At 36.2% G+C, this 16654-nt stretch overlaps 1 protein-coding gene across 6 annotated transcripts in view; it reads right to left on the bottom strand.

Moving 5' to 3' along the window:
• The window catches only part of MARK1 (microtubule affinity regulating kinase 1), a 56657-nt gene that overhangs the window by 17324 nt on the left and 22679 nt on the right, over window positions 1-16654 (bottom strand). For 4 of the 6 annotated variants that reach the window (XM_071739702.1, XM_071739704.1, XM_071739703.1 and 1 more), the window contains exons 2-9: window positions 15643-15846; window positions 14897-14950; window positions 7209-7257; window positions 6039-6104; window positions 4962-5032; window positions 4022-4078; window positions 705-941; window positions 499-618 (exon numbers count right to left, since the gene is read on the bottom strand). In XM_071739702.1, the coding sequence (XP_071595803.1) occupies window positions 499-618; window positions 705-941; window positions 4022-4078; window positions 4962-5032; window positions 6039-6104; window positions 7209-7257; window positions 14897-14950; window positions 15643-15846 (858 nt within the window). Of the gene's footprint in view, window positions 1-498; window positions 619-704; window positions 942-4021; window positions 4079-4961; window positions 5033-6038; window positions 6105-6671; window positions 6804-7208; window positions 7258-14896; window positions 14951-15642; window positions 15847-16654 lie in introns of those variants that run through there. The other 2 variants (XM_071739706.1, XR_011725065.1) reach the window with 2 other exon arrangements.

Here is a 16654-nt window from a genome sequence, read left to right as displayed (position 1 = left end):
AGAAATCCTCAAAACAGATTTTAGCTGAGGGACACCAAAATATTCTTAAATAAGTTTAATTTTCCAGCTATTCAGAAACAAAGCTACAAGAAAGGGGAAAAGAAATGACTGAACAGAAATAGCTTATGGTACTGACTGCTGCTGTTCTGAAAAAATCCAAGCAGAATATATTTATAATTTTATTCTGCTTTCAGCACATTTTGAACTAGCTCCATTACCTGACTAAAACAAGTGGGAGCAGCTTGCACTTCAAAATGCTCTTAAATGATAGTATTTAGTCAGCTGCAATTAAGGCTAGCCTTTCACCAGCTAACACTTTCTGATTTCAGGCTGCACTGTTTCTGGGACATTTTCTAATTCATCTTTTTTTATCATGACTTTTGGCCCTTAAAGCAGAAGAAAGCATATATACTGAAAAATTAAGAGGTCTTAAGTAATTATTGTGCTTATTCTTTCCTTACTCTGAAAACCCTTCTTTTCTAAGGTGAAGTTACTTACTTCCAAGCTGCCTCGTTTTATTGGATTCAGAACCAGTAGCTTTTTAAGCAGATTTTCACAGTCCGTGGACATGTAGAATGGAATGCGGTACTTCCCCCTCAGTACTCGTTCCCTCAGTTCCTATAAAATGAAGTTTAAAAGATGAGACTACTGATGACAAAGATTTAAAGAGGAGTAAAAGCCAAACTTTCATAATGTAACTGTACCTTTAAGTTCTGACCATCAAATGGCAATGATCCGCTTACTAGTGTATACAAAATCACTCCAAGGCTCCACACATCCACTTCAGGACCATCGTATTTCTTTCCTTGGAAAAGTTCAGGAGCAGCATAAGGTGGGCTTCCACAAAATGTGTCCAGTTTATTACCAACTGTAAATTCATTACTAAAACCAAAGTCTGCAATTTTAATGTTCATGTCTGCATCAAGTAGAAGGTTTTCTGCCTAAGAGAAAAATAAAGGAGGAAAAGGGAAATTTGTGCATCAGAATAAGATCAATATAATAAAGTGTATCATTTCCCAGTAAATGCAAAAATGTTGGTTTTTTTCTCCCCCCGCTGAAGTGGTTCACCATATTTATTGCATAACAAAAGAAACTAATCCCTCTGAATACAATAAAAAGACTGAAAATCAATTATGTTTACTTGGCAAAATATAACTGTTAAGAGCAGCTAAACAAGACTTAAAACTGAGCTAGTGAATCAACAATAAATATTTTATTCTCTGAAACAAATAATGTGGTTCAACTCCACTCTGAAGTATCCAGACATCACAGAGTAGCAGTTTCAACTCTTGACAGGTTTTGTGCCAGTGTCTGATGTCAAGGAGTGTAAATCTAATTCATGGCATCACCTACCATTTCGGTGGGGTAAAAGTTAGAAGGGACTTAAGACTTTAAAAAAAGATCTCTTCTGTTTACAAGCTTCACTCTAAGGTACATGAGGTATCTTAGCATTCTGTACTAAGAAATTCTTTCCCCTTTTATCATTAGTGTTTGCTTCAGCATTAAAACACAGAAATGTTTACCACTCAAGTATTACGTTGTGTATGAAAAAATGCTTGGATTAGATGCCTGTGCAGCAGTCATCATAGATGCAAGTATTCCAGTTACCTGGAGAGTCAGCAAACAGCATCTTATACTTAGTATCACAGGCAGGTCAGAAGATAACAAGAGTGAGTTTAGAGAAATACTAATACATTACTGGGATGTGGGGGGGATGAAGTGCCTTTCTCAAAATGCAAGGATGCTGTGCAAGAAGTGCAGCAGGAGTGGGCAATGTTTACTCATCAAACTGGGTCCCAGCTTCTGATTTGCCTATCAGCAACACAGGAGCAGCACTGAACAGTGCAGGAATTCTTTTTGCACAGGACGAGTAATATTGGGCCAGAGCAGAGAATTCACCTAATTGTCAAACATTAGTTTTATGGCAAACACAGGGAGCTCTCATTGAATGTTGTGCCCAGAACTGAGCTCAAAAAATAAGAAAAAGTCTTAGTTTAAGATCAGAGAAACAACAATCTATTTTGTTACTTGCTTTGATTAAATGTGTAAACATGGTGGGTTTTTGTTGTTGTTGGTTTTATTTTTAGTAATTTCACTTGCACTCAATGAACAGAAGACAATTAACTATCAGTGTATCAAGCCAATAGCTGCACAACAGAATTTAGCCTTTATTTGGAGTAAAATACAGCCCATTTTTACAAACTAACTATCCTGGAAAATATTTTACTTTCCCAATTCATGACCTGTAATCTCAGCTGGTTCCAGCTGATGTGCCTGCAGACAGATTCACAGAGATATTGTTCAGATTTGACAGCCTTCTACATTACTGCACAAAGACTTCATTTTCCTTGTGGTGAAAACACTGCTATCCATGCAGCTGCTCTGTGATTACAATAGTCCTCCTGGTTCAACACTACTCTGTATGGTACCCTGTATCCCATGCTTTTAGGTTCCTTACTTCAAAAATCTTTTGTTTTCTTTGAGGAATACATTTTTCATTGGCTACATTGACTGGCTCCCAATCACACTTAACACTGAACTTTTCAAATGAGTCCAGCATAACTCCATCCAAGACAAGATGGAGAGAAAAGCAAACCAATTATTCTGGACCCTTCCTGCCTGCTTTGCAAATAGAAAGGAGATGAGCAGCATAGTATTTTTTACAGATGGTAAGAGGGATCCCATACAAATACTGCAAAGGAACTGCATAGTCCTGTGAGCTATGCAGCGGGCTGCATGTGTGCTAGGAACTAAGAAATGAATAAGAGGAGGAGGCTGTAACAGGCTCTGGGAGAAAGAGCAAGATGAAGGATGCTAAATAACTGCAGAGGTTAATGCCATAAGACTCAGTAATATAGTGGGGCTGAGCACAAAGTGCCAGATAAACACAAGGAGAGGGATTACTCCCTACCCCCAGCCAAGTGTAGGGCTGAGAAAAACAATATAAGCAGCTTGTCCAGACAAACCAATAGGTTCCTGGGTGCAGCCTCCTGGAAAGCTCAAAAACAGTGGCTGAAGTAAGCTCAAGAGAGTTTGACAAAACACTCCTGGGCTCCAAACAACCAAAGATGGGGAGGAATTATTTTTTTTTTAAATAGCAATTTCAGTGAGATCCAGCCCTTTCATTCCTTGCATTCTGAGATTAGTGCTTGCCAGGCACCTTCATCATCAGATGACAATGGTCCTGGGGAAGGGAGGGACTTAACAGAAAACGATGCATTATCCAGCATCACACGCACATTCAGGAGCTGGCAGATGGACAGGTATTAGGGAACAGACTTGTAAGAAAAGGGGTTGACAGCATGCTGCAGCATACTATAAGAACGTTAAGAGACACAAGATATTGGTGAAAAAAAACCCCCCAAAAAAACCCAACCCTTAGGAATTATGCAGCCTCAGCTGTTCACAATTTTTAAGATACATTAGTAAAAAAGAACCAACAACAGCAATTACTTTGTTAAAGGCATCAAAGCAAGAGCATAAGCCAACTTCCACTTTAAGGTGATGGTTTGGTATGTTAATACAGAGAGATTACTAGAAAGCACAAAAAAAAAAAAGTGACTAATTTCTATTTCTATTTAATTACTATTCTTTGGTTTACTTTTCTGCCTGAATTAAACACTAGAGTAAAAACCACAAGTTCAAAAAAACCTAACATCTTTTATGAATTACTAAAAGTTTGTTTTATGTATATTACAAAATAAAAATGTTTTAATTAATTAGTGCTGAGTGGTATCATTGAACTTCTGCACCTTTGGTGTGTAGATACCTGCATGCCAGCAGGTACAATTCTTTGGAGAGCATGTAACTTTTTGAAAACCAAGAACTGGAACAAAAGTAACATATATTCTATTCTTGTCTCTCCAGTTCCAACAGGTAAGCTACATTATTCTTGTGCTTCAGAATAAGATACAAGTGATAATTCCCTCATTCACATGTCTGAGACACACTGAGACAATGGCAAGAATAAAATTAAGTCTATACTGTCAAACAGCAAAATGAAAAATAATTAACTGCCTACCTTAAGATCACGATGTACTATGCACTTTTGATGACAGTACTGCACAGCAGATACAATCTGAAACACCAAGATGATCAGTGAAATATTTTATATAATAAAAAAATAAAGCTTTCATTTTAGAAAACATTCATGTAAGTTTTCAGTAAAACTCAAATACTAAGATGTCTCTAAAAGCAGATAATTTCTTATTTAAAAAGTTTAATACATACATAATAGAAAAAACATCGATTTGAAATGCAGATTGCACAATCGCAATAAATATAAAAGAAAAATATATCACCCCCAACCCAATAGGTGGATGAACCATCTCAGATTTTATCTTCTGAAATATTTGCAGCATTTTGCTGCAATTTATCTGTAACAGAATTGTCCATTCAAAATTTTCATACACATCTTTCAAATATGTATAACAAAAAGTAAGTCTGAGCAGCAAGTTAAAATCTTTCTTTACATGCTAATTATATGCCTTAATTCTGAAAAATACAAAAATTTAAAGATTTTCATGAAACAATTACTAAAAATGGGATAAAAAGAGGATGAAGATGAGAAATTTTGTAGTAAGACTATAAAAACCTGTTACAGAACACCCTTCATACAGAACAATGTGACACGACACAGCAATGTCATTATATCAATATCTTAAGATAGAACATCTGTTACATTAAAAAATATTCAGAACAGGATTAAGACCTCAAGTAAGTCACAATTAAAAAATGTGGCCCCTAGGAACATCCACTAGAAAAGAATGTAAAAGTCATACTATTTTTAGCTAGTATGTAGGAAGCAGATACTTTTCACTTCAGAGATTTTTTTCCACTTCAGCTTTAATACACATTTATCACAACAATTAGTATTTTCTTAAATTAAAAGAAGTACGCTCACACATGTCTATCTGAAAGCACCATAAATAGAAACAAATGAGCCAATGTTAATTTCATACCTGCCTGAATTTTGCACGAGCCTCTTTCTCTTTCATTCTTCCATGTGCAACTAGGTAGTCAAACACTTCTCCTGGCCACAAAAATGACAAAACATAAGTCCTACTGCCCAGGTTTTAATTTTGACTGTCACGCACAATCAAATCATGCTTGAAAACAACATGTTTCCCCTCCCCTTCTTGAAGGGGAAGGAAATAGATGCAGCCAGGAAAAATGCCTTTTTATTGTTTGCATTTGATTTAATTTTTCAGGCATGCAATAGTCAAGAAATATAAAAACTGTTCCCTTCATACAAAGGTTTCTTCAATTTTAAAATAAATTTACTTAAAAACCACTGAGAAACAAAGAAAAATAGACTTTAATAATGAAAAACTTTCATATTGATAGAAGACACACTGGGAAACAGGAAGCTTCTTATGTACCAGATTTGTTTTGCATATCTCTAGCAGCTTCACTTAAGAGTATCTGTATTAAGTCTCTTTTTTCATTCTTGTTCTCTTTCTAAAAAAGCTGCTCAAATGTCTTTCAGATCCTCATCTCTGCACTGTCTAACAGCAGCCTTCCTAGCTGGTTACTAGGCCTGTGCAAGATTCCCTTTCCACATTCAAACATTTCCCATTCAGATGATAAGCAGCTTCTCAGACATCCCCCATTCCCCTCACCCTTTATGATTCCATAGGTCCCCCTTCCTGTGGTTTTTTTTTATTCCCACCCCTGGACCTGACTCTCAAGTGCTTTAGCACACATTTTCAAGATAAAGTGAGGCACCAGTGCTTGCCTAAATATAGGAGATAAATACTGAGTCAAGCTTTTGCCAGAATTAGCAACAGATTTATCTCCTGACATTCCAGCAGAAACCTTGGAACTGGAACTTCCCTTAGCCACAAACCTAATATGTTACTTTACAGAAAGCAGAGAAAGCAGGAAAGTCTGTGGTGGGAGGTCTGCTAGGACTGTTGTGAAGGCCAGATTGGAAAAATCCATTAACCATAAAATCCTTAAATCGCTCCTAGGCATGCAACCAGCATGGCTTTCTGTATTTCAGTCTATCCTTAAAGCAGAATTAAGAATACACTTACCCCCACTGGCATATTCCATTACCAAATACAATGTCTTTTCTGTTTCAATAACTTCAAATAATTTTACTGCAAGAAAAATGAGTGAGAGAGAGATTGCAGTAGGGAGCAAAAGCACAGCACAAAAAAGCATTACTCATAAGGTGAGTATAATTTATGGAAGCAATAGCACTAAACCATATATAAACTTCCTCTCCTCTAGGTTAGCATTCTTTTGAGTGAGGAAAAAGCAAAGTTAATTTCTAAATCACAGTTGATAATAAAGCATATTAAGTCACAATTTTATCAAAGTTTATGCACACTGTATAAATGAGTTCATGCTGAAATTAGTCTTTAAATTTACAAATATATCTGTAAGATCATACAAATTTTCCTAGTTTCACTACTAAACTGCTCCCAGTTAGAAATCTGACATCTGACCAACTAAAAACTGTGGATACCAGAACTGTTAAGTCTGAAAGACTTTCCTCAGATTATAATATTAACTACTCATTTAAAACAAACACACTCCCCACCACCACCCCCGAGAAAATGAAAAAAACCAGCAGAAGCTCAGAATGCTGAAAAAGCAACAAACAATTCAAGGGATGAGAAGGGATTGCCTAGCATGTAATAGCTTGTACACCTTGTCCATACCTTGTATGCTACAAGCCCTCTGGCCGATTCAGGACCATTAAGAGTCTCTGGAACAAGACTGTCCAGCCCTCCTCAGCCAGAAGAATTGTCATCACAAAGTAGGGCCCTGAAGCTGTGGGGTAGGTGAAAGAACTAAAGCAGAAAGGGAAAATTACATACTTTGTAATTCTAATTTTCTGGAAATATCAGTTGCTGGGAGTCTTTCCTAGACTAAGCTACTTTCACCTACAAAACTCATGCTTTTTGTTCTCAAGAGCAATTTCAGTGGACAGAGGGAAGTTGGGGCCCTCAACAGAAAAGAGCACTCAACATCTCCAATTTTCTGCTAAGGCTTTCCTGGACAGAGCAAAGTTCTTGTTCCAAACAAAGGCAAAAAAGGAGGTGAAACAATGAAGCATTTACAGAATGCTCATTGTCCTATTATCTAACCAAGTTGAATGAACAAAAGCATAGCAATAAAGTACATTCAAATAAAGCCAAAGAGTGAAATGTAAACAGTATAACAATAAAAGGTTTGCAGAAATGTAGGGCTCCTACCAATATTGGGATGATTCAGTATCTTCATTATTCGTACTTCTCGAAACAACTGTCAAGGAAGCAAGACAATTTTCTTAATAGTGTGTTTATTACAGAAAAGTTATGCAAGATATGTGGTTTTCGATGGCAAAAAGAAGTGACATAAACCACAAAAAATAGCAATAGCACAAAATATGGATATAGTGCATTGAACTTCAGAAAACAATCTTATACATCACATAACAATAATCACTACCAACTGCACACCAAAAAAATTACTAATTTTTAAGCTTTATACAAGCAGACACAGAAATTTTATAGCCCTCTGGAGTTTCACACTGATGAAAACCAAGATTATTCAGAATTCTCTCTGCTTCAATTGCTTGGTGTCTGGCAAACTCAGCTGATTACCCTGAAAAAATACATAGCTGTAGATGCAAATACAAGGTGTAGTACTACACAACGTCAAACACACAGATGTTGCAATAGAATTAGATACCAAGAATTCTCAGTCCTGCTGCTCCACAGAGGTGAAAAAGGCAAGTTCACTTTTCTCACAACTACTAAATTTTATACTAGGTTGCAAACAGGAATGTCTCTTCTCTCCCCACTAAGGCCTGAAGGTTTGATTTGATAGATCAGAATTTGCTCTATGACCCCAAGTTACATAACTAAAAACAACTGGACAAACTTATTTAAGACATGATTGTTGTTTTTTGTTTTTTTTTAAAGCAGAAACAAGGGAAACAAGGGGTCTTGCCTCTTAAATTTCTAGCATTCATGAGTTTATCAAATGAGAGGTGAAGCAAGACATATAAGGGCTCAAAGTGAAGAAGATAAATGAAGCAATCCAAAATTACTATGAATATCTGTTACTCCACACTTGAGGCAGCCAATACTGGTAATTTTGCACTGTTTTACCCCAAGTGAACAGCACATTCCCATTGTCACTGTGCTGAGTGCTCTTTAGTCCTGTATTGCAGCTGGACTGAAGTAGGATGCTGAAATGGACTAAGAAAGTGTCCCTGGCTTTAGTGTAATGCTTAGCCATTTTGGAAACATCTTAGTGCTACAGTCCTCCTTACAGAGAGAGAAACTTGGCTCAGCACAGAAGTGTAATGCTGCTGTTTTGCTCATCTGATGTCTCAGAGGACATCTTTCCATTTTCAAAATTAGTCTCATTTCTTCAGATGCTACCTTTGCAAAAGGGTATAATGACACCATCCAGAGACTGAACATCCCCTCAAAGAACTGCACTTCAGTTTGTATTTCATAATGGGTAAAGCCACAAGATAAAATTTTGCTTAGACACACTTTTTTTTTCACTTTGTGCAATTTCGTCACAACATTTTTTAAATTCTGCATATGTTCCACAAGTAAGACTATAGAGCAACATCTTGAAGTTCAGCTTTTGATCAAGTAACATTATTGTAGTTCTATATTTACATTATTTATGCATTTCAAGCTAGTTAATACCTAATTGCTGTATAATTGCCTTTAAAACAATTTCATAAGAAAGCAAAGACTACTTGGATGGAGCATTTGCCTGAGAAAACACAAACAGTATCATGCCATTTACTTGTGTTCAAAATGTAACACGTGGTTATTTTATCACTATGCACTAGAATTACCTTTAGCAAATATACTTGTTTAGTCATAAAACCATTTACTGCCATGAAAAAAGACATCACACCAGGCTATTCTTTGTAGGTTTGTTTGGTTTGTTTTTTAAGTATTTAGTTTGTTGCACAGTGTCATGGTGAGGAAAACACTTCTCTGGCAAATCAATATCAATTAGTCAGATGCTAACAAATCTAAACTAAGAGATTATACTGTATGACAGCTTCAAAGGGTTTCTAAGCAGGTATGTGGAAAACTGCAATAACTGCCAGAAGACTGGAAAGATATTTCACAGTATTAAAGCTGGTATAAGAATTACAGCAATGAATGCATGTGTTTGTGTTCATAAGCAGGTTTAAAGCATCATACTTCTATAAATAAAATAATTTCATACCTAGAAAAAAGACCATTAAGAAACCATGTTACATGTAATGTGAAGCACATAGTAATTGCAAAGATAGACGTGCATTGTTCTATTCAGAGTTCTCAAAGGAACTAGAGGTTTACTAGTTGGTTTAAGATTGAAATTGTGACAAAAAAGTTTGCTCCACACAACATGCAGCTTTTTTCTTCCAGAAAGGAAAAAGCCTATTAGGAGATTGACATAAAAAATTATCTTCCTGAATACAGAACATTACTGACCCCTAACACGATGCAAATACTTTTGTTGTATGAAAGAAGCATTTACTGGTGCATGTTCTGAATAGAAGACATCACAAAGACACAAAATATAGGCTTTGGCTTATTCCATATAAATGCCATTATAATTCTTCATGTCTTGTTATTATATACCCTTTGAACACACATCTTTTCTGAAAACCGAATCAAGTGTTCTCACATAAAAGCAGGTAAACCATCCTGGTAATCACTATGAGCAATTCAAGAAGCAGCAGTTAGTCTCAACTTTTTGAAAGAAAACAGATATTCTAAGGCAAATTCTGAATGAACCAAACAAATTCACAAGGTCAGCTTGGGTATTTGCCTGTTGCTTAGTAGCCCTGAGGTGGGTTTTTTGGTTGTCTGGGTTTTTTTGACTCAAAGGCACCTTTAGTACTGGATGAGGCTGAAGCAGCCCACTACTGGAACTACAGCACGAAAGGTTCCTGGGGAGATCCACACTCCTCTGACAGTCCACATTGTGCAGTTGTTGGTGTCAGCTTCTGACAGGGTTCTAGCAGTTATTTACTTGGTGCATTTCTAACACAAGTTAACTACAGTTTTGAGATCTTCTGAATTAACTCAGGTATAACCTTCTTCCAAATTAGGCAGATGTAACATGTATTCCACAATATTGCTGTGTAACTAGAGTCAAGCAGCTTTGCTAGAGCTGCACCATGTGACACAAGAGGTCTGGAAGACAGAAGCTGTCTGAAAGGCTGAAAGAACTGAAATAATGGAACAGCACTGGGTAGAAAATACAAACACAGCCCCACTACTGCAGTTCCCTGGCCCATACAGCCCAAGGGGATCAGTGCAGGTCTCTCACTAATACAGAATGCAGAAGAAAGAGTAGGGAACCTTATTTAAATGAAAATTTCAAAACAGCAAATTAAAACTGGGCAAATTAATTATTTTCTGGAGTTCCAGTTTGTATTCAGTATTTTACTTAGTCCAGTATAAATGAACACTTACACCAAGCAAGAAAATGCCAACATTTACTCCTCTACCCTCCAATTTTCTCTCTTAAGAGAGAAACGATTTAGAAAACCCTTGAACAATGGATAACACTCAAACAGAAGTGTTGACAGCACTCAAGCATTACGGTAGATAAATTCATATTGCAACTCTCCATTCCATGGAACAACAGTTTGGAATAAATCTTATTCCCCCCCCCACTCCGTTACTTTCATAGGATGATTACATAGAATGGTTTGGGTTGGAAATTACCTTGAAGATCAACTAGTTCCAAATCCTCTGCCAGGGGCAGGGACACCTCCCACTAGACCAGGTTGCTCAAAGCCCCATCCAACCTGGCCTTGAACACTTCGAGGGACAGGGGCATCCATGACTTCCATGGATGTGCCTTGCAGAAGTATGCTGGTAATTAACACTCACTATGACAATACCTATGTATATCCATCACTGCACACCTCTGTAAAACCTAGGGTACCTCTATATACAAAGGAAGAGATTTATTAAAACAAGACATAGTTATTTCCTGTAAAAACAAGTCTGTAGGCAGCAGGTGGCAGGACCCGCCGAGTAATGAGCTCAGTCGGTCTCAGGCCCCACCTTTTATTGGCCCTTGATCTTTGAGCATGCGCACTTGGGCCAGCCCTAACTGGGCACAGGTGAGGCTGAGCACCGACTGAGCTCATTACTCAGCAGGTCCTGCCACCTGCTGCCTACACAAGTCTGTTAATTTTATAGGAATCTGTGCAGAACAGTGATATTCTTTCACTACGTGGCAAGCTGCAGGATCATATAATGATCTACTTATTTGTGAAAAAGTAGCACTTTCAGAATTCAAGAACACAGGTATTCTCTTGAGAGCAGCGTACTGCTCTTCGCTCAAAGTACACTCTGACTTCTCCCAGCCCACCACATATTTCTAGGACTGCTTTTAGCTCTTAATAAAGTGTTCCCATTCAGAGAAACTTTTGAACAAGCATCTCCTGTTGACAGCCAGTAACTTACTTAATTCACAGAACTAGTACCTATGGAAAAGGCACAAGACATGAAAATTTGATTCCTGCTTTTCCAGCTTAATTTTTCAAGGCACAAACCACAGAAAATACAAAGACCTCCTGTCACACCATTGCTAAAACTTCTGCTTGCTGCCAGGTTGACATCTTCATTTAAGATTTACTATTTTAAGTGACTACTGTAAAATTAAAAGTCTTCAGTTAAACAAGTCTTTTTCCTGCTTTGAAAGATGTGCTTCTCCAGATTCTAAGTAATTTCTGAAGAGGAATGGTGAAAAAAAATCGTAGCTTTTAATAAGTAACTTTGGAATTGTAAAGACTACTACTGCTTTTTTCCTTTTGTTCTGCCTTTCTTAGCAACAGAAGGAACTCAAACTTGAGGCTTCAGATATGTTCAAAAACTAAGAAGCAGCACACTAACTGCTACAAAGGAAAAATCTTAAATGACACTTTCTAATCAAAACTATTATGAAAAATAGGACCTTGTGCTATACCAGAGGTTTGCAGAAGAGAAAAAGAATGCTACTACTAAAAACATCCTAGTGATGCCAGTACAAAAAACCCAAACCCTTTCAATGTAGCAGATATGCAGAAAATAAAAAGCCATTTTTATATAAATTCTAATTATGATGAAACCCAAATACTTACATTTGGGAACAAGTTACAATCATGACAGTGGAAAAAGCCAAGTCAGCACAATGTGTTACTATCAAGGCAGCAATTTCACAAAAAAGTCAGCTGCCTTCTATACAGGTGCTGAGTAAGATGGGAACCACATGCTGAGCAACTTGAAAACAAAATAAAAGGCAGTGCCCTTAATTCAACATTGTTCATCTATTAAGAGACACAGAGGCCCAGAAACAAGAAATATAACTTAAGACAATCACACTCTATGCATAAGTATGTAAAATTTAAAAATTCACATCAGCTTATTTGTCTCATCTCCTAACATTTGTTGGCTTAAGTTAAAATATGACTGCAAAGTACCCCGTCCATAGTATATGGCATAAATAACCTTGGAGAGCAGCTAGAACAAACCAAACACCTCCTGTGCTTTCATACCTGTGACTAACTGCAGACCCAGCCTGCAGAACACTTCCAGCAACTGAAGTTCCTGCTCAAATATTTCTGTTTACAAAACAGAACAGTGCATGAATAGCTTCAATTCCTCAAGATGCTTATTAGGTCAGTAGCAAGTATGATGGCAAAACCTACTTCCCCTTGGTATCCTTTATAGTATAGTGTATAGAAAGGGGATGGTTTTGTGAAAGACCCTATGCCTAAGATCACTATACAGTTGTCTTGTTTAATTAACAATAAACAACACCAATGGAAAGCCTCTGTTTGCTGACCTGTGTACAATTGACCAACTTTAAAGTTCTAGAGACTGTCCTCTGAAGCACACTGATTTAGATGGGTCCAAACTTTGGCGTGGTATTTTTGTGAGAGCAACACACTCCAATATTCCTCTATAAGCATTCATTGTAGAAGTGTCTGTTCTTATTAAAACAATTCTAGTATCACTGCTTCCCATTCCCAACATTATCTCTTGAAGAAAAATTCACTACTTAACCATCCTGTGCACAGTATAACTCTGATGACGAAATAATAAAAATGCATATTACAGTTACATATTACATAAAGAATCACAAACTATGTAATAGCTTAGTGCAAAAAGAGTACTGATTTCACAAAACAGATCAAGAAAAAAAAGTTATTGTTTTATTTACAATACTACACAAGTGACCTCTTAAAATACTAACAGAAGTCATAATTCTAAACATGCTGATAAATCACCCTCCCACCCTTATTTGCTTTTTAAAAAACAAAAAACGCTACAGTTACTTGAGTGTTTGTACAAAAACTGTGCTTAAGCTTACCTAAAAGCTTTCAAGGAATCAATACTGAGTTTCAGTCAAAATTCTCGTAACACTATAGGAAGCTGAAGACATTTAGAGATTTAAACAAAAATTATTTTTCTTGAAAATTATATATTCATCTTGTTATCAGCTTCCAACTCAAAAGACAGTAACAGCAGCAATGTCTATCGCATGAAAATTTTCTGCACTACTTGTGCAGCGTGACAGTAAGCTTTACAGGGTATGAAAGTTTCTTTTATACTTGGAATTATTTGTTGAATTACTATTGAACATCTTTGTGTGAAATACAAGCTATTTACCATTAAAGCAATCATCCCAGAAGCAAAATTTTCATGCTTAAGTTTACCAGAGAGTTTTAGCATTTTTTACTCTCTCCTTGACCAACAAGACAAACTTGCCTAGCTCTGCAAATGTAAATACCAATACAGGTAGGAAAGAAGGTACATGGGCAGCACAGAATTTCCCCCGTGTGCTCAGTGACAGACTTCCTCTGTGGGTCCCTCTTTACTAGCTCAAATGTTAGCAGAGATTTGCTAACAAAGGATACAGGAGTTAAGGATAGCAAAGCTTTTGCATGGACTCTGCATAGCATGTTGAATTAAACAAAATAAAAACCTTAAGAACTTACCCTCAATCAAAAATACAACAGAAGAGAAATTAAAGTAAGCAAATAAAACAAATATAAGAAATAAAAGAAAGAAATCAAACCAGAGCTGTTTATAACTCCCCGTAATCAAAGTTAAACAATAAAATAAATTTAACAGGAGGCAGAGATAAAAGAATAGCAATAAGCCCTAGCCTCTTGCTCTTATTTTACAGCTACAGCAGCAGTCTAGTATACATAAATGAAAAACATACCAATGTTTTATAATGGGCAGCCTCCAGTAGGACAATACAATATTTTTGTGCTTCAGCCAAAACCAAACATACGTATCCTTAAATAGTAGAAAACTCCAAACCAAATAAAACCCACAGAGTTTTGTTAAGACACTTATCAAGAGAGATGAAGACCGTCTGAATTTATGCCTATTGGCACAAACAAACAAGAACGTTCTGATTACGTTCAGCCACTTTGCCAATTCTATAGACAAAAAAAGTAATAGACAAAGGTCCCTTGAGCTTAACAAATATTTTATTAAAGTTGGAAGAATATAAAAACAAAGGTTAAAAAAAGGACCATAAAATCTGGCACTCTTATAAGTCCACCGCAACCAATAACTGCATTCAAGAAAAACAAAAAAAAATGCACTATCCTTGACAGCTTTGTCTTGATTTAGTACATAGACAACTCGTGTACCTCATCAGGTACAAATTTTATTGTCAGCAAAGAGTAAAGCTGGAGGAGGACGAGCAAAGAAGCAATGCTTAGAAAGGAACCACACAGAGTTACTGCCTTCAGACAAATTGCACATGAACATTATAGCCAAGACAGGTCTCCCAACCTTATACATACACAAAGATGTTTGTTTATCAAGATGAAATGGATCAAGAATTTTTGTCAAGTAAATAAAAGATCATGGTTCAACTTTCTATAGAATACTCCTATGTTACGTTTTATTCTTACCTTTTGGAGACTGGTAGGATTTAGCTGGGTTTTGTCTATTATTTTCACAGCAACCTTGGAAAAAAAATCAAGCAAACATAGGTTACTAAACTCTGAAAATTTTTTAAACAAAATACATCGCACTTCTGCAAGAAAACATACATTTTATCAAGCAAAATTTCCTGACCTACTAGAATCTATGAGAAGGTGCTCAGAATTTTGCCACCAGACAGTACCACCAAAACCAGTTTTATACTTCTGTCAGTGTTTTATACTTCTGTCAGTGTTTGGACAGAACAATGTTATATTGTGCACTGCAAGACCAGGCCCTTCAAACATAAGATCTATCAATAGATTTCAGTAGTAACAATCTGTTAATAGATTATCAGTATCAGTGAAATCTTTCCCTTCGGTTTTGGAAATGCTCTTGTATGAACAGACACCCCTCCCCCCCCTTCCCAGCCTCCCAAACACCCCTTGATGCAAAGCAAACTTTTTTATCTCTTCACTAAAAAGTTATATTTTAAAAAACAGGGGTGAGTGGTTAGAAGAAAAAAACTCAGACCTCAGTTAACTTTTCCTATATCCTGAAACAACCTCTTTGCATCTTCCTTTATTATGACAAAAAATGCACTTTTGCTGTTCAGAAGAAAAGAGATAACTGAAAAGCAAAAATACATTTTATAATTATAGTCAAAGAGAATATAAACCACAGTCAGATGTTTTGTTTTGTGGTTTTGTTTTTTTTTTTTTTTTTAAAGTCTTACCTCTCTTCCAGTAAGCACATGCCTTGCCAGTTTCACTTTGGCAAAATTTCCTTTTCCAATTGTTTTCAGTAAGCGATAATTTCCAATGTGAGGATGCTCTTCATTGGTAGATGTAATAGAATTTCTGCATCTGGGGATGTTTTGCCTGCTACTTGATTTGATTGGCTGGACATGTGGTTCAGTGTATCCATCCACAGAGGTGTGCTGGAAAACAGATAAAATAGTTGGGAATACTTGGAATTTTATACAGTTGCAGCAAAATAGATTAAAAGCATTAAAACATGTCAAGGGGACTCATGTATTTATTTTATAATATAACTGATAACTTTGCATGGTAGCCCAAAGCAGAACATGCTGTCTGTGGGCATGTCTTTGATGCATGTCTCAAGAAAAAGTCTGCAGAAAGATTTTACAAGCTCCAAAAGTAAAATTAGAGACACCTAGGCAGTAATCAAACCATTACTGACTCATTTTTAATATGAAACTATGCCAAACTGTACACTATCTCACAATGTTACAAATAAATTTGTCTTATACTAGCCAAATTTAGTCTAAAAAAAATACATAGAATAAAAATATTTGTACTTTAGCGTATTTGGAAACAAGGATTCACTCAATTTTTTTTTCTTAATTTTCTTCCGTCAAATAACATTGAGAAAAACATTTTCTGAAGTAAACCTTGTTCCCCAGACCTGTTTGTATCTTTTTGTAAATAAATAACATAACAAAAGTAACAAAAAATTAAAGTAGCAAGCAACCTACATCTTTATTTAAAAACTATGATTTGTTCTTAAAAAACTCCACAGTATCTCAAATATATTTTAAATCTCAGAAAGTCTGAAGAACTAAAAGAATGTTATTTTTAATGCATGGAAACTCATCATCCCACAATAAATGTTAAGTTATTGAAATCTCCACTACTTCTGTGCTCTTTTAACTTCCAAGTATAAGGGGCAAGATCCAGATGAGGCTTGGAAATGTTTCAAGGAGAAAGCAAAGAGAGGATGTCAAA

This window comes from Heliangelus exortis, chromosome 3, assembly GCF_036169615.1.
Source record: "Heliangelus exortis chromosome 3, bHelExo1.hap1, whole genome shotgun sequence".
NCBI classification, from domain to species: domain Eukaryota; kingdom Metazoa; phylum Chordata; class Aves; order Apodiformes; family Trochilidae; genus Heliangelus; species Heliangelus exortis.
This window is presented reverse-complemented; position numbering and strand designations above follow the sequence as displayed.